The 22,055-nt window shown below is 44.5% G+C and overlaps 1 protein-coding gene across 8 annotated transcripts in view; it reads left to right on the top strand.

Annotated features, from left to right (window-relative positions):
* Positions 1–22,055, top strand: part of akap13 (A-kinase anchoring protein 13) — a 102,572-nt gene that overhangs the window by 73,768 nt on the left and 6,749 nt on the right. For 2 of the 8 annotated variants that reach the window (XM_071326258.1, XM_071326256.1), the window contains exons 10-32: positions 1,043–1,167; positions 3,043–3,395; positions 4,193–4,249; positions 5,027–5,086; positions 6,148–6,319; positions 6,505–6,604; positions 9,020–9,130; positions 10,967–11,009; positions 11,132–11,246; positions 13,449–13,605; positions 15,716–15,783; positions 16,077–16,140; positions 16,546–16,699; positions 16,944–17,056; positions 17,429–17,575; positions 17,812–18,065; positions 18,186–18,311; positions 18,525–18,642; positions 18,823–19,074; positions 19,302–19,378; positions 19,898–20,079; positions 20,520–20,602; positions 20,710–20,907. In XM_071326258.1, the coding sequence (XP_071182359.1) occupies positions 1,043–1,167; positions 3,043–3,395; positions 4,193–4,249; positions 5,027–5,086; positions 6,148–6,319; positions 6,505–6,604; positions 9,020–9,130; positions 10,967–11,009; positions 11,132–11,246; positions 13,449–13,605; positions 15,716–15,783; positions 16,077–16,140; positions 16,546–16,699; positions 16,944–17,056; positions 17,429–17,575; positions 17,812–18,065; positions 18,186–18,311; positions 18,525–18,642; positions 18,823–19,074; positions 19,302–19,378; positions 19,898–20,079; positions 20,520–20,602; positions 20,710–20,907 (3,129 nt within the window). The remainder of the gene's footprint in view (positions 1–1,042; positions 1,168–3,042; positions 3,396–4,192; positions 4,250–5,026; positions 5,087–6,147; positions 6,320–6,504; positions 6,605–9,019; positions 9,131–10,966; positions 11,010–11,131; positions 11,247–13,448; positions 13,606–15,715; positions 15,784–16,076; positions 16,141–16,545; positions 16,700–16,943; positions 17,057–17,428; positions 17,576–17,811; positions 18,066–18,185; positions 18,312–18,524; positions 18,643–18,822; positions 19,075–19,301; positions 19,379–19,897; positions 20,080–20,519; positions 20,603–20,709; positions 20,908–22,055) is intronic. The other 6 variants (XM_071326261.1, XM_071326257.1, XM_071326260.1 and 3 more) reach the window with 6 other exon arrangements.

The raw sequence follows: 22,055 nt of genomic DNA, 5'->3' as shown, positions 1-22,055 counted from the left end.
AGACATGATCACGTGACGGAGAGCCATGTGAGTGAGAGGTGATTCGGAGGGCACAACGGGCGCAAAAGGCAAAGAGTTTCTTTAGGGCACATTATGGCCACACACAGGGGATGCCGGCATGAAACTGTAGGCATCATCAAGTGCTTGTCAAATTGTGAATGAGTGACTGATGTAGTGTGTACAGCCTGTGAAAAAACAAAGCAGAGCTCATGCCTTTCAAGCGACATTTTTCAAATCATCATTGGAGTCTCATCATGCAGCCTTAGAATGTATTAAAAATCAAAACATAAAGCCCACCATTTGTAGAACAACTAAAGTTACATTAATAACTCTAAATTAAGTATATAGGAGTACCTATTTTCTATTAACCGCTCAACACAGGATAGCCACATTCCCTCAAATCATTTGGAGAAAATATCCTTTCTATTTTATTCAGCTTTGTTCAGTTGTATTCTTCATAATATAAAATAATGCCACGGAACTCTAAGCAAATCTTGTCTGCTTAATGAACTAGTGTAGCCCACAGCCATATGGCATAGCAAGATCAGGGCCTAACATAAGGACAACTCATAGTATGCTATTCTGTTCTTCTGAAATAGACTACATTTTCTTCATATCATGTTTCTTTAGAACTGTCTAAAATAAATCATGGATTCATTGTGATGGTGTAGGCTATATTACATGGATTTATTATACTTTTTAATATGTAGATGTTCCAAAGGTCTGCATCAGTGGCTTGTAGGCTGTGCGTTGAAGCCAGGAGATGCTAAACGTGTTTGTTAATTAACGGTAATTTCCCGTGAGACAGACAGTTATTTGCTTGACAATCACCGGCTGATGAATTTTCAGTGACCGCCACAGCCCTACACACAAACACACACACTGACACTCCAACACACACACACACACACACACACACACACACACACACACACACACACACACACACACACACACACACACACACACACACTGACACACAAACAAGGCAAGGCCATGGTGAATATCCGACGCTCATCTTGATACCCCTTTTCTCTCACAGAATTCCCTGTGTCCCCGTGCTCTGAGAGCTCTGAGAGTGTTGGAGGCTCTTTGTCGACCACTGGTGCCCTGAGAGACTCAATCAGTGATGTGGACAGTCTGGGAGAGGACAGTGTCTTCAGAAAGGTGAGCACAGCACACTGGACTGGACCCAGACACTCGCTTTTAGTCACAATACCATGGAAGAACAGGAGTAGGTGTCTTCATCGGCTATGACATGATAGCATATGAGTACATTATAAGTCAGTTCTAGAAAACAAGCAACACGGTCTATGTCTTCCCTGTTGTATGTTTTTGGTGATGTAGTTCCATTGATTTCCCAGCTAGTCTGTTTGTTAATGCATATTCAGACCACAGCAGACTGGTTAGCTTCCTCTACCATGTGACATCAGTAGGCTCCCATGAGCCCTCCTTCCTGGGCCAGCAAACCCCATTATGACCTCATCCCCCTCGTTTTCTCCTTTACCGCCCTTCCTTCCCTGCCCTGTCCCCCACCCTTCTTTCATAGTGTACACTCAGTGGAGGGCGGTTGAGGCATAACGGCACTCCAAAGCTGTTTTTCCACTACAGCCTTGGTCCTCATTTCTTTGGTTTCAACAGGCTTTGGTTTCTCTGCCCTCATGAGGTCCTTTCCTCTCCGGGCATCTACTTAGCACTCAACCACACATGCACACTCTAACTTCAACTCAGTCTGTAGGCTACATGGTTTATTTCATTAGGTTTTCATGTTGGTATGTAGAAAAAAAAAAGAAAAAGAGTAAGTTAATGAGTCAAATGTAAGAAACGTTAACAAATGTTTTCTTCCTGAGAAGCTACACAAGTCCCCTCTAACTGCTCCTCCGCCTCCCTTCTTGAGGTTTGTCATTACGCAACAGGTTTTGAAACTTCGGGTGACCTCAGCACTTTGGACAGAGACAGGCAGGCAGTGACCAAAAAAGGACCTGAATAACATGACTCAATTCTAATAGTCTTTTCATTCCTCGAAGGCTCTTTTAAAACGATCCTATTCCAAGTCCAATTTTCTCTAGAGCATATTTTCGAAATGTGCGTTTGTGTGTGTGCGTGACTGCGTCACTGCGTGTGATTAGTGTAGGTGTGTGTTTGTGTAGAGAGTGTTAGCTGGCTGACTGCTTCCCTGCTGCGTGATCTCAGGCAGGCTGAGTCATTTGTTCTGGAAGTTAATTTTCCATAGCCTTCTCCTCATAAAGAGGCCTGTATGGTTATTATGCTCCGAGCCACTGCGGCCAACCGTTAGCTTAACACCCGCCCAGCGCTGGCACTGCTAGAGAATGTGAAAACTAATGATACACTCCCAATGAAGATCATCTGCAGCCTGCCTCCCTAAAGGGTGTGTGTTTCAGTTGTTATGTAACCTTTATTGGGCTGGAAAAAACTCTCTCCCATCAGCATGTCTCTCTCCCTGCCTTGCCCTGTCCTCTCGCCAGTCTGAAGCCCGCAGTAAGCTCAGACTAATGGCAGCTCTGATCAGTCATCATCAGGCCTAACCTCCCAGGCCTGGCATGTGTGAGAAACAGCCTGAGAGACAATGAGACAGGACATTTTTGTTTTGACATTTAGGGACACATTTGGCATCATGCTTACCATACATGTTAGATTAGGTTATAATGTGCAATTCCAGCTAAAATAAGTCTGTTCCAGCAAAAAAGTCCCCTACAGACTTTCCCAACCTTAATATATAATATATTGTGCACACTGAAGATCTGTGAGTCGTGACATGTTGGTCCGTTTTATTTTTGAATTGCAATATCCTCTAAAATAAAGTTACCTTGGATGGTTTTGAAGTATGATGTTTTCACACAGCTACTACTTAATTGTGTCACTAAGTCATACCCCGTTCTCCCATGACCACCTCTCTTTGTCTTCATACTTGATGCAAAAGAAGCTCTCCCTCTTTTTTGCACCCAAATATAATGCCTTTGAGTTGTGTTGACTTTTACTCCAGTGGTTAACAGGGTCTCTCTGGGTCCTCTCTGTCCCCAGGCTGTGGATGGGCCAAGGGATAGCACCAGCGGGGTGTCAGTGTCCTTCTCCTCCATAGACGACGTGGCCTCTCAGGACAGTGTAGGTCCCCTAAGTGTCTCCTCCCTGGGCAGCGTGGGCCCTCCTTGGGCCGTGGCGGGGGCGGTGGGAACTCGGACCAGCTGGAGCTCTGGAGACACCTGGCAGACGACAGGGAAGGGAGGAGAGGAGGAGGAGAGGAAAGACAAGCTGACAGAGGTGCCTGTATGCTCTGCCGTCATGCGCCCGTGTATCCGTTCGCTCTCTCCGTTCCGCCGGCACAGCTGGGGCCCGGGGAAGAATCCTGAAGGAGAAACGGATGTGAACCAACGCAGGTGAGTCCTCTTAGACCCAGACACTGACCTCTTACATGTACCCCACACACACTCACATAAACATACAGTACTCCCCAGGAAGGATAGCTATGGTGGTAAAACGTCATCATCTGTGTGAACCATACACCGCCAATTCCTACAGTATTCTGACTAGTCCTCAGTATGATTATATCTATTGTGGAGTCACTTGAGACTCTGGTAGCCTGGGAAGTACAGTGTACAGGGATGAGACTAGGACAGAGACTGGCTCCCCGAGGAGTGGTCCTCATACGGCCGTGTGTGTGTGTGTGTGTGTGTGTGTGTGTGTGTGTGTGTGTGTGTGTGTGTGTGTGTGTGTGTGTGTGTGTGTGTGTGTGTGTGTGTGTGTGTGTGTGTGTGTGTGTGTGTGTGTGTGTGTGTTGATGTTTATGTCTTTGTGATCTGTGCTTGTCCCTCAGAGGGCCTGTGTACAGTATAGTCAGCCTGGAGGCTCCTCTGTGTAAGTGGACTTTGTGGGAAAGACCTGGTCCCAGTCAAAGGTTAAACACTGACCTCTGACCTCTTTCAACAGCTGCGCGAGCTGTTTGCGAAGTACTGTACCATCACTCCTCTGACATCATCACTCATTCTGCTCAATGTTTCAGTCTGCGAGACACTATCCAGAGGCTTGCCTTGAATAGCCTTTGTTTTTATTGCTACCAATTCCTTCTTACTCATTTTCACCCATTTGGTCATGTATTGTACTGTCAGTGCTCCCATCACTCTCTGTCCGTCCCACCTTTCATGTCTTCTGATCATCTCTCCATTCATCTTCTCAGTTCGTTGCGAAGTCAAGGGGAGGGGAAGCCTCGAAAGCCAACGTTTCATAGGAGAAGGTACCACACAGTTATTTCTCAATGTTTCCATTCTGACTCTCCCCGGTGTGTTGCAATTACGGGAAGAAAATGCTAAACCTACTTTTACCTTTATCACACGTATGCTATGGAAAAGTCATTTCTAAAACAGTATGAGAGTACTGTCAAATTATGTCTGGAGAGAGTGGAAACCAAGCAAAATAGTATTTTCCTCCAATAAAATACTTTATCAAACCACTTCAATAGGGGGGGAAAAAGCCTACATTTTACTGCAGTGGGCTAAATCATTGTCATTGTAAATAAGAATTTGTTCTTAACTGACTTGCCTAGTTAAATAAAGGTTAAATAAAATTTTAAAAATTATTAATCAGGGTCACAGAGTTTTTCTTGGTAGTCTTAAACAAATCTACTTTGAAACAAAAGTATACACCTCATACACATGGTTGTGGGCTTAAAAAGAAGACACCTGTACCATGTCAGATATAGAGTTGAAATATATTCCATTTTGAGTTTGCATCCCAATATTATACTTTATATACATCACAGAAGACTGAAATATAACAAAACCGTTTGACATAGAAGAAACATCAGATTTTTGGTGTAAAAAAAAAAAAGAAAAGAATGTTTATTAATAATGAACAATATTAATAACATCCGACTGCAGGATTAATCGTTAACCCACCACTTTCACCTTTGACCCCCCCTTCACCCTGTAATAACGTCACCCTGTTTCTCCTCCCTTTGTCCACCCATCTCTCCTGTCCCTCTCCATCCCTCTCCCTGGCATCTCCCTGTCAGTATGAGCTGGTGTCCCTCCAACATCCCCCCTCCTCACCCGGAACAGATTGATAGCAGAAGGTATGCCATCACTGTGTGTCAACTAACTGCCTAGGGAGAGAAATAAAGATGGAAAGAATGCACTGACAGTATAGGAGGATTAACAAGATGAGAAATAAAAAAGAGAGAGGAGCCCCTGCATGTTCTGTGCTCTGTGCGGGATGTACTGTATCTGGCTTGGTGTGCGCTTTGTCACTGCTGCTTTCACTGTGGTCTCTTTGTCTTTGTCACTTTGTTGGTCAGTCGTGGTCGACCTCAGGGATGAAGTCACTTCTCTTCTGCCTCTCTCTCTCTCTCTCTCTCTCTCTCTCTGAGACAAGGAAGCTAGAATTTAGAGAGGAAGCATCAAGCATCTTTAGAACAATCATATTTTACTGCTACACTGCTGGTTAACTATGGCAAAGCTTAAAACAACCAATATAAGCATTGTCATCAGTGAGCCATACATGTGAGTTATGGTTTTACTTCAGTTACCTCGCTTGGCAGCTTCAGTGAGAGGACCGATCAATACACAGCCGGGAACGAGGTGCAAGTTATTTTGTACACCAATACTGAATGCTGATTTCTTATACATTCATGATCTCAAGTGTGTTATTTGATAGTTGTTATTTAACATGAATTGTTCTGTTGTCTTAAATGTTCTACATCTTTTTAATCAACTAAACTTTAGGTTGCCAACCTGAAATTGAAGCTTTGGGGGTGGGGGAATATTTATTATACTTCAGTTATTTCCCCTTTAAATTATGTTTAGGTTTGCATGTATGTGCTCCTTCCTGTTTGTGCTGGTGTTCATTTATTCCTCTTTGGCTATACATGCTTTCCTTCCTTCCTCCCATCATCTCCTCACTGCCGTCCTGCAGGGATCTAGTTCAGTGTCTACATGTGCATGTACTTGTGCGCTACATGTGTCTGGTTTCAGTTTTGAGCCAGCTGATTGATCATCTGCCTGGAGCATGAGGATCTGCTGGGTGTGAGTTCACTGCCTGCCTCTGGTTTAAACTTCTCTCGGGGCGTTAGTATCTATTGTCCCGAAGCAAAATGCTTTCAGTAACTCACACAGTTTTGTTGTGTTGTGGCTGCAGTTACAGTTTGGAGGGCCTGGCTGGAGAGGAGGATGCTGGGAAGGCTTCCGCCAACGTGGGGAGCGCTGGACGTGTGACCCGCCTGGACAGTGAGGAGAGAGGCTCGCTTCTGTCCCTGACAGAGGAGCAGGAGTCAGACCTTGGCGACTACTGCAGCAGCCTCGACAGCCAGGTATGTGTCCAGGCTTATCTTTACCATATGGGTCCTGTGTCTTGCTTGCGCAAAGACTTGCGCAATCGCCGAATCTTTGTAACTTCCCGTGTAGAGTGGCTCTCTGTATGCACAGTAGTTGAGTGATTCGTGTTTTATTTGATTGCAGACAGCTCACTGATCACGCTCTCTCTCCTCTATTTCAGCTATCAGGGAGAGTTATGCCTGTGAGACGTCCCCTCATACCTCACCAAGTGCTCACCAAGTCGGTGTCCATGCTGGCCATCAGTCACAGAGACCTGGACGGTGAGGCTCACTCTAACACGTTAACACTTTCTCTGGGTTCCCCTCTACAGCACACGTGTCAAACTCATTCCACGGAGGGCCGGGTGTATGCGAGTTTTTCGCTCCACCCTTGTACTTAAGGTCACTGATTAGTAAGGAACTCCCCTCACCTTGTACTGCAGTGGGCTACATCAGTGTCACGCCCAGTGTTTCTTGGTAGTCTTAAAGAAATCTACTTAACTTCTCTGGGATAAGTGGGACGGTAGCGTCCCACTTGGCCAAAATCCAGAAAAAATGTAGCGCTATTCTATAAAAGTCAATCTTTCATGAAATCACACATGAAAGACACCAAATTAAAGCTACACATGTTGTGAATCCAGCCAACATGTCTGATTTCAAAAAGGATTTACGGGGAAAGCACACCAAACAATTATGTTAGCTCAGTACATAGCCACAGAAAAACACAGCCATTTTCCCAGCAAAAGATAGTAGTCACAAAAACAGAAATAGAGATCAAATTAATCACTAACCTTTGATGATCTTCATCAGATGACACTCATAGGACATCATGTTACACAATACATTTATGTTTTGTTCGATAATGTGCATATTTATATCCACAAATCTCGGTTTACATTGGCGCCATGTTCAGAAATGCCTCTAAAATATCCGGAGTAATTGCAGAGAGCCACGTCAAATAACAGAAATACTCATCATAAACTTTGATGAAAGATACATGTTTTACACAGAATTATAGATACACTTGTTCTTAATGCAACCGCTGCCTCAGATTTTTTTTTTTTTATTACGTAAAAAGCACACCATGCAATAATCTGAGATGGCGCTCAGATTTAACAACATTTCTCCGCCATGTTGGAGTCAACAGAAATACGAAATTACATCATAAATATTCCCTTACCTTTGATTATGTTCATCAGAATGCACTGCCAGGAGTCCTAGTTCCACAATAAATGTTTGTTTTGTTCGATAATTTCCATTACTTATGTCCAATTAGCTACTTTTGCTAGCATGTGTAGTACACGTGTCCAAACGCTCGCGCAGGTGCAGGCAAACGTCGGACGAATACTTCAAAAAGTTATATTACAAGTCGAATAAACTGGTCAAACTAAGTAGAGAATCAATCTTCAGGATGTTGTTATAATATATATCCAATAACGTTCCAACCGGAGAATTCCTTCATGTCTGTATAAGTAATGGAACGCAAGGCGATATCATGAGGAAAACGCGTGAGCAAGAACTGTCAATCTGCCAGACCAATGACTGAAACACCTCCCATCCAGCCCCAGATCACACTAGAGGCTTCATTCAGCGTTCTACAGACTGTTGACATCTAGTGGAAGGCGTAGGAAGTGCAAACAGATCCATATATTACAGGGAATTGAATAGGCGATGACTTTAACATCGACCAGTCTCAGAATTCTCACTTCCTGTTTGGATTTTTTCTCAGGTTTTTGCCTGCCATATGAGTTCTGTTATACTCACAGACATCATTCAAACAGTTTTAGAAACTTCAGAGTGTTTTCTATCCAATAGTAATAATAATATGCATATATTAGCATCTGGGACAGAGTAGGAAGCAGTTCACTGTGGGCACGCAATTCATCCAAAAGTGAAAATGCTGCCCCCTATATCAAAGAAGTTAAAAACAAAAGTATACACCACACACACATGGTTATGGGCTTAAAATAAGATGTTGAAATGTATTCAATTTTGAGTTTGAATCGCAATATTACACTTTATATACATCACAGAAGACTGAAATATGACAACCTTTTGACATAGAAACACAGGATTTTCAGTGTTAAAAAAAACGAAGTTGATTAGTTATACAATTATGAAAAATATGAATAACGTTCCACCCATGAGGCCACTAGAGGGCGATTTGGTCATTTGACTGCAGGAAAGGGAAACATTTTTATACCTGCAGACCCTGCCCTCCGTGGAATGAGTTTGACCCCCCTGCACTACAGCCTTCTCTCTGTCTGTGGTGGCATGGTGGCACAAAAGGCCAGGCCTCTATCTATCCAACAATCAAGTCTCCTGTCATCTGCTGTTTCCAACCTCGTCCTTCAGGTCCATTTTCCCTCTGTACCTCTGCTGTGCATTTTCCAGAAAGTTGACAGGAACAGCATCCAATCAGGTGGTTAGTTCACCCCTCTCAATCCCAATCTCCTCTGGGGCTAACCGAGGCTACTGTTACAGCTTCTCCTCACTATCACTGGGGTGGTGATTTCTCCCTTCTCTGGTTTCCCTGTCCCTTTGTGTGGGGTGTCACTCATTCAATCACTTGGAAGGGAATGAGGTCAAGTCTGTGTAGGGCTCACTTGATCACTTTGATGGCATTGAGGTTCCACCCAGGTTCTTGTGCTCATTTAACGCGTGATTTGATGTCTTTTGTACCCTTGAACTGGATAGCGAGCGGACGGACTCGACCAAAGAGACGCATCTCCTTCTCCTTCAGCATCCCCAAATCTAGAACATTATTTTCTATTGGCTCTTCCTCCAGTGATGAGGAGGAGGTTGTGAGTAAGTACTGTACAGCTCCCAGAATGCCCTGAGTGCCCACCTAGCCCCTGGCTGCTTCCTGTGTAGTGTGCCTCTTCTTCTGCCCGTGTCACTAAACGGACGTCACATCCCGCTAAACTCTAAATCCAACCCTAATCTCTGTTTGGTCCCCTCCCCTTAACAGGGTCAATGTCTCTGAAGTTGTAGACAGGTCATTTGGTTTGAGAGAAATTCAACATGTACATAGCTTTGTTTTCAAACAAGTAGGTTCTCATCTGCAGTCACCAAAACTGAACAGGTGATCAAATATGCACTGGTAATGAAAGTCGATTTAGTGAAAATTCAAGCAAAGTGTTTATGAATAGAATAAGGCAATTGCTTCCACATAGACTATTAGTCTTGTAAATTGGGCGAGTCTGACCAGTGCACTAATTGTGTCTGTTGAGTTATTGTGCTCTATGTTATTTTCTGACTATTGCTTCATCTATTTTATGAAAGCAATGCCTACAGCTTAGTTCTGAAAATCTTGGTTACCATGACAAGAACTGAAGAAGAATGAAAGGATTATGCCAAACCATGTCCATGTTTTTCATTTCAGTCTAATTCAAAATAAATTTAAAAAATCCGCCAAGATGTTCACATATTTATTAAATGTTCATGAAACAGTCAAGGACAAGATTGACTCTTTTGTCCTTTTAAGAGCGTTGTATTTATGAACGATTTGTACATTGCTGAAAACCTAGCAACAGCAGCAGACTCAATGAGATCTTTTATAAGAATAAAAACTGCAGCTTCAGAGTAGAAAGCCCTCTGCAGTCCAGTCAGCCATCTGGAATCATCATCATCATTGATTCTGCCCTTATTGAATATCTGCAGGAGACGCCCATGACCCCACAATCTATTTCCCACTATTGGTATCGAACTGAGACTAAAGAATCAGCTTTCTCCTAGCACAGATTTCCCCAGGTCCCCAAGTAGCCCTTTTCCTATTGTATTTGACATGGCTGCCATGCATATTATGTCCCTCCTGTGAGTTTTCCACATAGTTCTTCCCCTTTTTCTTTCCATCACTTCTATTTATTCCCCCTAGCCTCCATTCTTTGAAATTCACATAAACACATTTCAAAGTGTTCCTTTTGGGCTTCACAGCTGCTAAAAAGGATTGAGTTTCCTTTAGGAAATTTCACTGCTGCTTTCACACTCCTTTGAGCCTCGTAAGAACGGCTTGTATATTATTTTGGGGGCGAACGATAGGAAGAAAATCCCTGGCCGTTACTGGGGGATGACGTTTCAGAGGGCTTTCGCTGCTCTAGCATTTCAGAGCTACATTAAGAGCTGTAAGAGATGTTGCATGGCAGTTTTTGAAAGTGTCTCTGTGTTTGTCACGTGATGTGTGCCTTATTGAGCTTTGCTGGAGGACTGTGTTTGGGCCCTGGTAACTTTCTTTATTACTGTCCGCCCATGACTACTACTGGAAATATATGATGTCTTATGTTCACATTCCTTAGTGTATGTATTTTTTATGTTAATTGGCTATGTCCTTAACCATATTACCCAGTGTGCAATTCCACATGTAACCCGTCCTACCAAGTACCCACTGGTTCAGTTGGATGTTTGTACAAACATGTTATGTGATATCACCTTTGCTTGGAAATGTCTTGTAATGATTATGTAATATGTCATTTATACATGTACTGAACCACAATTCTGATAAAAATATGACAAGCCTGTTTCATGGTTATATACTGTAAGTCTAGGATTTTATACAGAGGAATTCCAGTCTGTAATTTCAACATGTTATTTTAACATGCTTCCATTGGTCCAGCTCATCACCCCCTCTCTCTATTTCTACCGTAGGATTGGGATCCTACTCCAGCACCTCTGGATCACTAGAGTACAGGTACGACAGAGACTTTCTTTTCAATGGGGCTGTTCTTACAATGTGTACTATGATTGCTATTTCTCCAGCAGAACAAGTGTAAATGGCCGTATGTTCAGTGCATTTTTCCTTGTCTGGTTCAGCATCTCTGAGGAGGACCCGGGTCCCCTGCGGAGTTACACTGAGGGGAGACAAGGGACCAAGGTCAGCCGCACTTTCAGTTACCTCAAGAGCAAAATGAGTACTAAGAAGAACAAGGTGAGTCTGTCCATTCAGCATTTCCACCTCTCCTCCTCCTGCTTCTCTTCCTTTCCTCCTCCATTTCCTCCTCTCCTCCTCCTCCTGCTTCTCTTCCTTTCTTCCTCCATTTCCTCCTCTCCTCCTCCTGCTTCTCTTCCTTTCTTCCTCCATTTCCTCCTCTCCTCCTCCTGCTTCTCTTCCTTTCCTCCTCCTCCGACTCCATTTCCTCCTCTCCTCCACTTCCTGCACTAGCAGAGCACAGGGCCTGGCTCAGAATTGTATGTGAGAGGATAAATCAAGTTGTATTGGTTAATTGAATTGAAGAAGCCCCAGTAGTACATTTTCACTCTGACCCTAGCGCTATTGTTCCCTCTTGGTCTTTCTGACGTTAAATCAAATGGATTATTAGGTGTTCAAAGGCTTCTCAATACATACAGTTCTATGGATACATTTATACAGAGTACATGTATTCAGAAGGGATTTAGAGTATCTTTCTGTTAGGTAAGTGTATCCGTCTGTGAGTTGTGAGTAGCAGAGCGAGGCGCCTGTTCTGCACGCAGTAGGGAAGTCAAACAGGAAACAGAGGCATGCTGTGGTCTTTCTCAAAAAGCCTTCTGTATGGCATCACTGCTTCTGCGAAAACAAACCACTCTCTTAGGTTTAATTCAACAACAAAAAAATCCAAATCAAATTTATTTATATAGCCCTTCGTACATCAGCTGATATCTCAAAGTGCCGTACAGAAACCCAGCCTAAAACCCCAAACAGCAATCAATGCAGGTGTAGAAGCACGGTGGCTAGGAAAAACTCCCTAGAAAGGCCAAAACCTAGGAAGAAACCTAGAGAGGAACCAGACTATGAGGGGTGGCCAGTCCTCTTCTGGCTGTGCCGGGTGGAGATTATAACAGAACATGGCCAAGATGTTCAAATGTTCATAAATGACCAGCATGGTCAAATAATAAACATCACAGTAGTTGTTCTCCCATGTTTCCTGATAACATTACAGTAAAAAACAGTAACGCCCAGACCATGCATCAGCACAGTTCTCATGTGAATTTATTTCCCTGTGATTGTATCCCCAAAAATATATTTTATTTTCATTAAGACATGTTCATACTTGAAGTATGTACAGTGTACATACTGTAGAAAAATTTGCTGAGATTGCGAGCTAGAGGCCGGAAGCTGCAGTGGGGCGGGTGTGTAACAGAGACGGCAGACTACAGCAGTGCAGAGGCACAGATCCTCCCTCCACCACCCCCCTCATCCTACACATGGTATCTCACTTCCTCCTGTTGAGCTGATGGCTGGCGTCATGGGAACGCCAGTGTTCTGTCTGTAGAGGCTGTAGCGCCTGTTGTTCCAGACCAGCGAACATACTGTTACTGTAATGTTGTGTAGACGTCTCCTGGCACACGGTCGCTCCCTGAAGCTGAGGGCTGAGGCAGGACAGGATGAGGTAGGGGATATTGGTCATTTGGGAATTCTGGGAAGAAACTGGGAGTTGTTAGTCACCATAATGTACTTAGTCACTAACTACTGCATGTCGAAGGTGTGCCTCGCACTTTCCCAATGTAACTTTGTACTGTATTTGTTTATCATATCTACTAGTTTATTTCTATGACGTCGAACGGTGTGGAGTCTTCGTTGGCAGCCTGTGACTTGTGTTTTGATGAGAAGTGAAGAAGTGTCTCCAGCTTCGTTGTTTAGAGTTGACTAGTGCCTGGTTCACGGCACAGCGCTCAGATGGGAACACACCATGATACTCTTCTCACCACACATTCTTCCCTCTTTCAGGAGAATTAATTTTAGCATCGTATTTAGGTTGAGTCAGAATTGTAGGATATTGGTTGTTTCCTGTACCCATCAACAATTAGTGTCTCTGTACAATACACCTGATTGTGTGTTTTCTGTCAGCCCGGTGTATTGTCTGTGGTTACGTTGATATACTGTAACCTTTTGTCTGAATTAAGTTTCTGTTTGTGAATGAGACTTCTAGATCGGAAGTATTAGGAAGGGGTTTTTGACTAGTGGTCAATGATGTCGGCATACTTCCTCAGTATATCTTTGTGCAAGTGACTCATGCATCTCGTCTTTGGCTAACTATTATCCAAGCGTGAGATCTATTTGTAAGACCTTGATTGCTTAACTACCGAAAGCATCACTGTGCTTTGACTCAGATAATTGATGGCGGTTTTTCTTTGTGTCTCTAACCCCTTGCAGGAGAAAGACAAAGATAAGGGTCAGGGTAAGGAGAAAGACACCAAGGAGAAGAAGACCCTAAACGGCCATCTCTTCAGCTCTGTGAACCCAGCCCCCTCCACAACCTGCCACCAGTGCAACAAACCCATCAACACTAAAGAAGCGTTCCTCTGTACCAGTAAGACACCCCCTCCTCTTCTGTAAACCACTTCCTCCTCCTCCTCTTCTTCCTCCTCCTCTGTCAACCAGCCCACGTCAGGTGTTATGAGAGAGCAGATTCCACAGTACACAACTATTCATTTTTGTTCCAGGGTAGGAGACAGTGCTCTAGTTTTATTAACCCCTCAAAACCCCTATTTCTTTACATGGTGGTTATATAGGCCTATGATTGGTGCTGCTCTGGACAATTACTTTGGGTTTCTACCTGTAGGTTTTCAGGGGCCCAAGCTGTGTTTGCAGTCATTGTGTAATGTCTGGTGATGGAACGTCTTACTTTGGTTCCAAGCCATGTGACAAAATGGTGACTACTTACTATATTCAGTTCCCTGAAACGGCCTAGTCAGCTTGTCTAGTTGAGAAAGTCCATACTAAGCAAAACACAGGAAATCCTACATGGCGAGGGTCTGTCTGAGGAGAACTTAAGAGGATGTTGTTTATTTTGGGGCCAACAGAAGTGGACGTATAGAACCTCTCTGTCACGGCAGTATGTACATTCCTCCCACCATCTTTGTATGGACAGCAGCTTGCATTAGAACAGCAGAGTAGCCTACTCCCAAGCCTAGTTCTCAAACTCTTTTGTTTGTTGTCAGTCTGTCTGAAGCGTAATGGACTGGGTGGGTCTGTCCCAGTGAAGAGGGGGTGGGTGGTTAGATGGAACCAGGGACGGGACGGATGTGGCCCCCGGCCCAGCCAGTCCACTCAGTCCCCTCAGTCTTTCACTGAGTTGCATCACCCTGCCCCTGACACAGCTGGGAGACGTCAGCTCTGCTCTTACAGCTCGGTTCTGTCTCTCTGCACTTTGCTGTGTGGAGACGAACATCCTGCCTCTGTCTGTCTGTCTGTCTGTCTGTCTCTCGGTCTGTCTGTCTGTCTGTCTGTCTGTCTCACACACACTAGCGGAGGATCTTGTACTGTAAGCCCTAAGTTAGGTTTCCGTGGCACATTTCTTAGAAGTGACGTAGTTATAGACACGCAGTGTTTCACAGCATTGCGGCCCACATAGGGTTTGACGAGCACGGACCTAGATTTGAAACAAGCCCTTAGTTTTGACAATTGACCTAGTTATTCAGAGGTACCTTGATCAGTGACTGATCCTTATCTCTATCTCCTAGCTAGAAAGTCAAATAGGGCTTTGTGGAGAGTGAGGCAGTTTTGTCTGAAATATAAACGAATAGCGTTTATTCTAATGGACACCTGCCTCCTCTCTCTGTTCTCTCAGCTTAACTTTGAGAGATTCGGTCTGTCAGGATCTGTGTTTGACACACAATCAAAACAACTCCCACAAGCTGGCCACGGAAAAATTGAAGGGCACACACCCTGTTGCACAACACAATCCCCTCTCCCTGTTTAAAACCTCCATCTGGGAGAGCGCAACAGCCTGTTCATTGTTGTCTTCCTTCCCTTCTGTTCCCTCCCTGAAGTGTTGTTGTGTTTGTTGGATGGGCTTGACTGGAGGTGCAGAGGAACTCTTTGAACTCAATGGCCTTTTCATACTCCACATTAATCCCTGATTCTTCTGTTAGTCATTGTGTTGCTTTTATGTGGTTAGATGAGCAGTTTTTTGATGGCGCCTGCATTTTCTCCGCGTTTTCAGATTAGAGTTTCCTGTTTCTATAGTTTAGGGTGGTTCAAAGAAGCAGTGTTGATTTGGTATGAGTCATGTGATGCAGGTAAACGAAGCAGTGTTGATTTGGTATGAGTCACGTGATGCAGGTGAACGAAGCTGTGTTGATTTGGTATGAGTCACGTGATGCAGGTGAACGAAGCTGTGTTGACTTGGTATGAGTCACGTGATGCAGGTAAACGAAGCTGTGTTGACTTGGTATGAGTCACGTGATGCAGGTGAACGAAGCTGTGTTGACTTGGTATGAGTCACGTGATGCAGGTGAACTAAGCTGTGTTGACTTGGTATGAGTCACGTGATGCAGGTATAAGGTTGTATTTTTTCTACTTACATTAGAATCACAGTATTCTGTCCTGTGAGAGGAGTGGAAGCGTTTTCTGCAGTGTTTGACCGATTGTTCGACCAACTCTTTGTCCTAATGTTGTTTTTCTTCTGATCGTTTCAGACTGCAATGCACAGGTCCATAAGGGCTGCAGAGACAGTCTTCCTGTGTGTGTCCAGGTCAAAATGAAGGTAACGTTTGGTTCTGCTCTGTCTGTCCGCTGTCTACAATGCATCTTCACTCACATCTACAATGCGTCTTCACTCACACACACAGGAACAGAATGTGCCTGCCCTGTTGGAGCTAGAAACACAAGCATTTCGCTACACCCGCAATAACATCTGCTAAACATGCGCATGTGACCAATACAATTTGATTTGATTTGATCGGTCTCTGTCTAAAGTGTGAATGAATGGGTAACAGGCTTGTTATTGGCATTGATTTAGCGTAATACGTGATACTGCATTTCCGTTGTGTTTTTCAGCAGCAGAAGCAGCAGACCGTGGTAGATTCTGCGTCCGTGTCCGGAGTCATGTTGAGAAGTAAATGTAATACATTCTTCTCTGTCCACTAATTCCATGTCTGTCATTCTGAGCAAACCTGTGTCTGTCTGTTTCTATCTATGCAAATGTGATCTGGCTGCTGAGGGGAGGACGGCTCACAATAATGGCCGGAATGCGGTTAATGGAATGGTATGAAACGTGTGGTTTTCATGTGTTTGATACCATTCCATTCAGTCCATTACGAGCCGTCCTCCCTTCAGCAGCCTCCACTGATTCTCAAGTACTGCATGTATGTATTCTCAAGTACTGCATGTATGTATTCTCAACTACTGCATGTATATTTGTAAGTACAGTACGTTTGTGTCCATGTGCAGTAGGCTGCCTGTGCATTTATGTGCACCAACACCTCTACAAAATATACTATATACTAATTTCTGTGTTTGTGATCAGCCACGTCGGCGGCGTCTCGGGAGCGTCCGTGGTCTGCCATCTCGCCCCCTGACGACCAGGCCATGGTCATGGTGGCGCCGGTGGTGCCTCGCAGGAATACCAGCATCCTCTCCAGCAACCTGTCCAAGAGCATCTCCATCAGCAACATCGCAGGGTGAGACACAACACCACTCAACCAGCAACCAGCTCACCATCGCCCCCTTCACATACTCAGCTTGTACATTCTCATGCCGACGCGCTCATCAACACTACTGGACCTGTTGTATCACAAGTGTCGTGTCTAATGCATTGTACCGCAATTGTGCAGCCGGAGTGTGTACGGGACTTATGTTTTCACTCTAATAGCCCCTCCTTCACTAACTCTGTTTCTCTCTCACCCTGTCTGTCTGTCCGTGCAGGCCATTGATGGACGAGATGCCTCTGAAGGGCCTGAAGTACCTGTCCCAGTCCACAGACTCACTACACAAGATCTCCAAGGTCAACGAGTCCACTGAGTCTCTCACCGATGAAGGTGAGTTACCCTGAGAGACCTCAAGTCACAGAGCCTGTATTGTCTAATCATATTCCCCCATCATTGCCTGTATTGTCTAATCATGTTCCCCCATCATTGCCTGTATTGTCTAATCATGTTCCCCCATCATTGCCTGTATTGTCTAATCATGTTCCCCCATCATTGTAGGGCTTGCTTCAAATGAGTGAGCAAATGTAAAACCCATTCAACATGTTCAGATTGCCTCCGATGTTTTCAGCTGTTTTATTTCAATGTTTTAATGTATTGTATTGATCCTCGCTCAATAATGAACAGTGTATGTGTAGGAGCGTGCTCGTCTGCTCACGGTGTATACGGTACAGCAAGCCCTCATGCTCCTGTCTGTTGCCGTAGGGACTGAAATGATGGACAGCCAGCTGATGGGGGAGTTTGAGGCGGAGTCTAAGGATCTGGAGGCGGACTCCTGGACCTTCACTGTGGACAAGAAGTATGTGAAGGGGCTCAAGAAGGAGGTGGTCAAGAGACAGGACGTTATCTACGGTAGGAGGACACTGTCGCGCTACCACTCATGCCATTACACTGGGATATACTTGGTTTCGTTCGAGCAATTTATTTGAGATGTTATCATATCATCAGTATTGCGGGTTAGGATATCGGTTACTCAGTACAAACACAATAGTAGGGTGCTGTTTAATGGGAATTCACTTTATAACCCCTCATCTGTAACCATATATCCTTTTTATAACACTATAACCATTCCCCATGCCTCTCTCCAGAGCTGGTCCAGACAGAGATGCACCACGTGCGAACGCTGAGGATCATGTCTGAGGTGTACAGTAAGGGCCTGCAGAAGGAGGTGCAACTGGATACCCAGGTGGTGGAGCGAGTGTTCCCCATGCTGGACGAGCTCCTGGAACTACACACACACTTCTTCGCACACCTCCTGGAACTCAAGCGGGAATCCTCCATCGAGGGCCGGGACGACGGTAGCTTCCTCATCCGCAAGATAGGAGACGTGCTCGTCTCACAGGTCAGCATGGGGGAGACTCGGGGTTTAGAGAACGTTGTGGAAATGTTGTAGAAATGTTGATTATTAGGCAAATCGGTTTGTTGGTAGTAATCTCACGGGATTTTCTTGTGTGGTGTTCAGTTCTCAGGTCCCAATGCCGACCGCATGAAGAAAGTCTACGGGAAATTCTGCAGCCGCCACAACGAGGCGGTCAACTTCTATAAGGAGCTTCACACCAAAGACAAACGCTTCCAAGCCTTTATCAAGGTATGGTGTCAGCATGATGTTTGTTTACCCATCCTAGTCTCACCATTATAAAGTATGGAAAATAATCCCTCTCTCCACCAGGGGGTGCCAACACTCTGGTGTGATTTTTTTTTGTTGTTGTCGCATTTAAACACACATTGACATCTGCTAAAGTCGTCATTAAGACATTGTATGAAGCACTATATGAGTATCTCTATTTTATTTGTTTTTCAGAAAAAGATGAGCAGCACAATCGTCCGAAGACTAGGCATCCCAGAGTGCATCTTGTTAGTGACACAGCGAATAACCAAGTACCCTGTGTTACTACAGAGGATACTGCAGCACACAAAAGGTGAGAGACACCTCCTGTGAGACTTATAACTGCACCTCTACTGAGTACTGTTATATAGTCTTATTCTGTATGCTTTGAATGGCACTTGGTAGCAGAAAGAACCGCGATGGAGATTGTTGGGAAGTCTTGACCTCTGTACAATATGTGTTGAAGTGACATGCTGATCTTTGACATGTGCAGAGAACGAGGAGGACCATGACGATATAACCCAGGCTCTGAGGCTGGTGAAGGAGATTCTAAATGCAGTGGACAGCAAGGTGAACGAACACGACAAGAAGAAACGGTTGAAAGAGGTGTACAGTCGTACGGACAGCAAGTCCATTCAGAGGATGAAGAGCGGCCAGATGTTTGCACGGGAGGACCTGGTGCGAGGCCGGCGGCTGCTGCATGATGGACCGCTGCAGCTCAAGAACTCTGCAGGCAGGCTAAAGGGTACGGCACCAGCCTCATTTATCACTGTCTCACTCTCTTTCTTGCTCTCTCCTGTCTATCCTCTCAATCTGTTTCTCTTTCTCCATCTCCTCTCTTTCGCATCCTCTCCTCTCTCCCCCTCTATTTCTATATTTTTCCTGCCCTTCTCTCCCTCTCTTTCTCTCTCTACTTCCCCTCCATCTCCCCCTTCTCTCCTCCACTGATCCTGACTCTGTTATTTTCCACAGATGTCCAGGCCATGCTGCTGTCTGACGTGTTTGTGTTCCTCCAGGAGAAAGACCAGAAATATGTCTTTGCCTCACTGGTATGTTTTGTTATTCCCAGCACATTGTTCCCTATGATGCCACACTGTAGTATTCCTACCTCTAAGAATTCATTAAAAAAACATGTTTTTTTTTACAATACAGAGCTATCAAGTATTAGTTTACTGCAAGATTAGCTTGCTCTGCTGTTACAATACAGGTATATCTATGTTTTTCCAGCTAAATTGTGTAAGGCTATTGTATGGTAGATTTTCATTAAAACATTACGTTTTAATGAACCAGTGACATTGGCATAGTTACACTCTTGGCAGAATTTTGCTATCCTGCATTTTTTTTTATCATTCAGTGGAGATTGGAGTTTTCATTCAGTTCCCTTTTCCTTGGGCTAAACATTGCATTTCCCCAAAGTATCTTCCATAGAAACCTCCCACTGGTCTATACATCCTTCAATAGAAATCTGGTCTAAACATCCTTTCACCTCCTTCCTCCCTCTCCTTCCCGCCTCTCCCTCCATTCCTCCCTCTGTCTTTCCCCTCCACCCCCTCTCTCCCATCCCTCAGGACCAGCGGTCGACGGTGATCTCCCTGCAGAAGCTGATTGTGCGTGAGGTGGCTAACGAGGAGAGGGGTCTCTTCCTGATCACAGCGGGCATAGAGAAGCCAGAGATGGTGGAGGTATTGGCCAGCACCAAGGAGGAACGCAACACCTGGATGCAGCTCATACAGGACGCCATGCACTCCATGTGAGTCAGTTAGACAGGAACACACATAGATATAGAAATACTTGAATGGGAGAAGCCCCTCAGACCACAGCAATTCTATTATTTTTGAATATGTCATTCTATGTATATGGGGACACACACATTGTATATCCACAGATACAGTATAGAGCATATTAGCTTGACATTACATTTACGTTGACATTTTAGTCATTTAGCAGATGCTCTTATCCAGAGTGAATTACAGTTAGTGCATTCATCTTAAGATAGCTAGGTGGCAGAACCACATATCACAGTCATAGTAAGTACATTTCTCCTCAATAAAGAAACTATCAGCAAAGTCACAGTGCTAGTAGGGAAAAAAGTAAAGACGTGAGTGTTAGTTCACAAAAAATGAGTTTTTTTACATCGTTTTTTCCCCATGCAGTGTAAATGGTTTGATTGATAACTGTGTATGTGAACAGAGAGAAGGATGACGATGAGGGAATCCCCAGTGAGACAGAGGAAGACAAGAGACTGCTGGAGACCAAAGCGCGGGAGATGAGAGGTAAAACCTGTTCTCTTTTGTTCTGCTAACCATTTGTCCCAAAGCGGTGGTCGGTGGTGTGAAAGATGGGTAATAACCACACAACACTCTCTGTCTGTTCCTCTCAGAGCTGCTGAGGAAGAAGGACGAGCAGATCGTGTGTCTGTTGGAGGAGAAGGTGAAGGTGTTCAGGGACATGTGTGAGGGAGGCAGCGGCTCGGCGGAGACCAGCCCAGCCCAGTCCATCAGGGCCAAGATGCTGTTCAGAGCCACCCCAGACTACGTCACCAAGGGAGAGCCCATCATGAAGGATGCCCTGAGGGAAGGTGAGTCAAGAGTGGACGGTCTGCGGCCCAGAGACCACACACACAACACAGGTGACCCTTTATCCAATCACTGGTGACCTATTGAATTACTTGGTCACATGGCCCAACCAGTGATTTCCCCCTGAAGACACACAGAACCAATCAGAAGTAATCAGGGAATTACCTGAAAATCCCCTTTATATAATATAATGCCAGTAGCAGCTGAAAGACCAGGGCAGAGAGATTACAGAATACTGCTGAAAACACGTTTTTGACCTAAGTCAGAGTGATATATGGTTACTTGTCATAGTTATTTATATCCTTGTTTTTCCTCTGTAGACAGGGATGGAATCAATGCATAAGTGTAATCTGATTCAGCTGTGTAGAAAGAAAACAAATGGATTGCTTTAATGCTGCAGGTTGAGTAATGGGCCAGATATTGATATTTTCCTCCTTTTCTCCTCCCTTAGTAACCCAGTTTATGTAGGTCTGACCGGGTTGCTTCAGCTGATAGAGTAGTGTGTGTAGTAGTCTTTACTGAAATCGTACAGTACGATGTGTGTGCGTGTGTATGTGTGTGCGTGTGTATGTGTGTGCGTGTGTATGTGTGTGCTTACATGTAACCAGGCAATGGTCACGATGCCTGGCAAATAGCAATGATAAACAACACACAACTGTGAATGATTTTATGTCACGGCACTGCAAGAATACAGCACCAGAGTAGAGGTCTGCGCTGGACTGATTTCTTCCTCCCGCACCCACAGCTTTTCATACCGCACCCGCCCGCTCCCTCCTGCTGGCTGTCCAACTCCCATCCGCTCCCGCAAGAACTTGTCGCGAACCCAACCGCTGTCTCGCAATGTTATTTTTGGCGTATGTGACGCAGCTCACTTATATATAAAATATATACAAAATATGCAAAAACAAAAAGTGGAAAAATAACCAAAGAAATAGGTTAAATTACCAGAGATTCTCACGTATTCTATTATATTAGGCTATCGGTATTACTGGGCTATATCAGCCAATATGCTAGGCATAGATTTGGAGAGAGAGTGGAAACTTGCACTTTCTCTTGAGCTACGTCTTATAGCCTACCTTTTAGGAGCGGAGTGATTTCCAGACGGGAACAAATATGGGTTATTAATATGTATGTCTAGGCAATGTAGTAA

Source organism: Salvelinus alpinus, chromosome 9, assembly GCF_045679555.1.
Source record: "Salvelinus alpinus chromosome 9, SLU_Salpinus.1, whole genome shotgun sequence".
Classification (NCBI taxonomy): domain Eukaryota; kingdom Metazoa; phylum Chordata; class Actinopteri; order Salmoniformes; family Salmonidae; genus Salvelinus; species Salvelinus alpinus.
The sequence above is the reverse complement of the archived record's forward strand: the minus strand, read 5'-3'. Positions and strand labels throughout refer to the sequence as shown.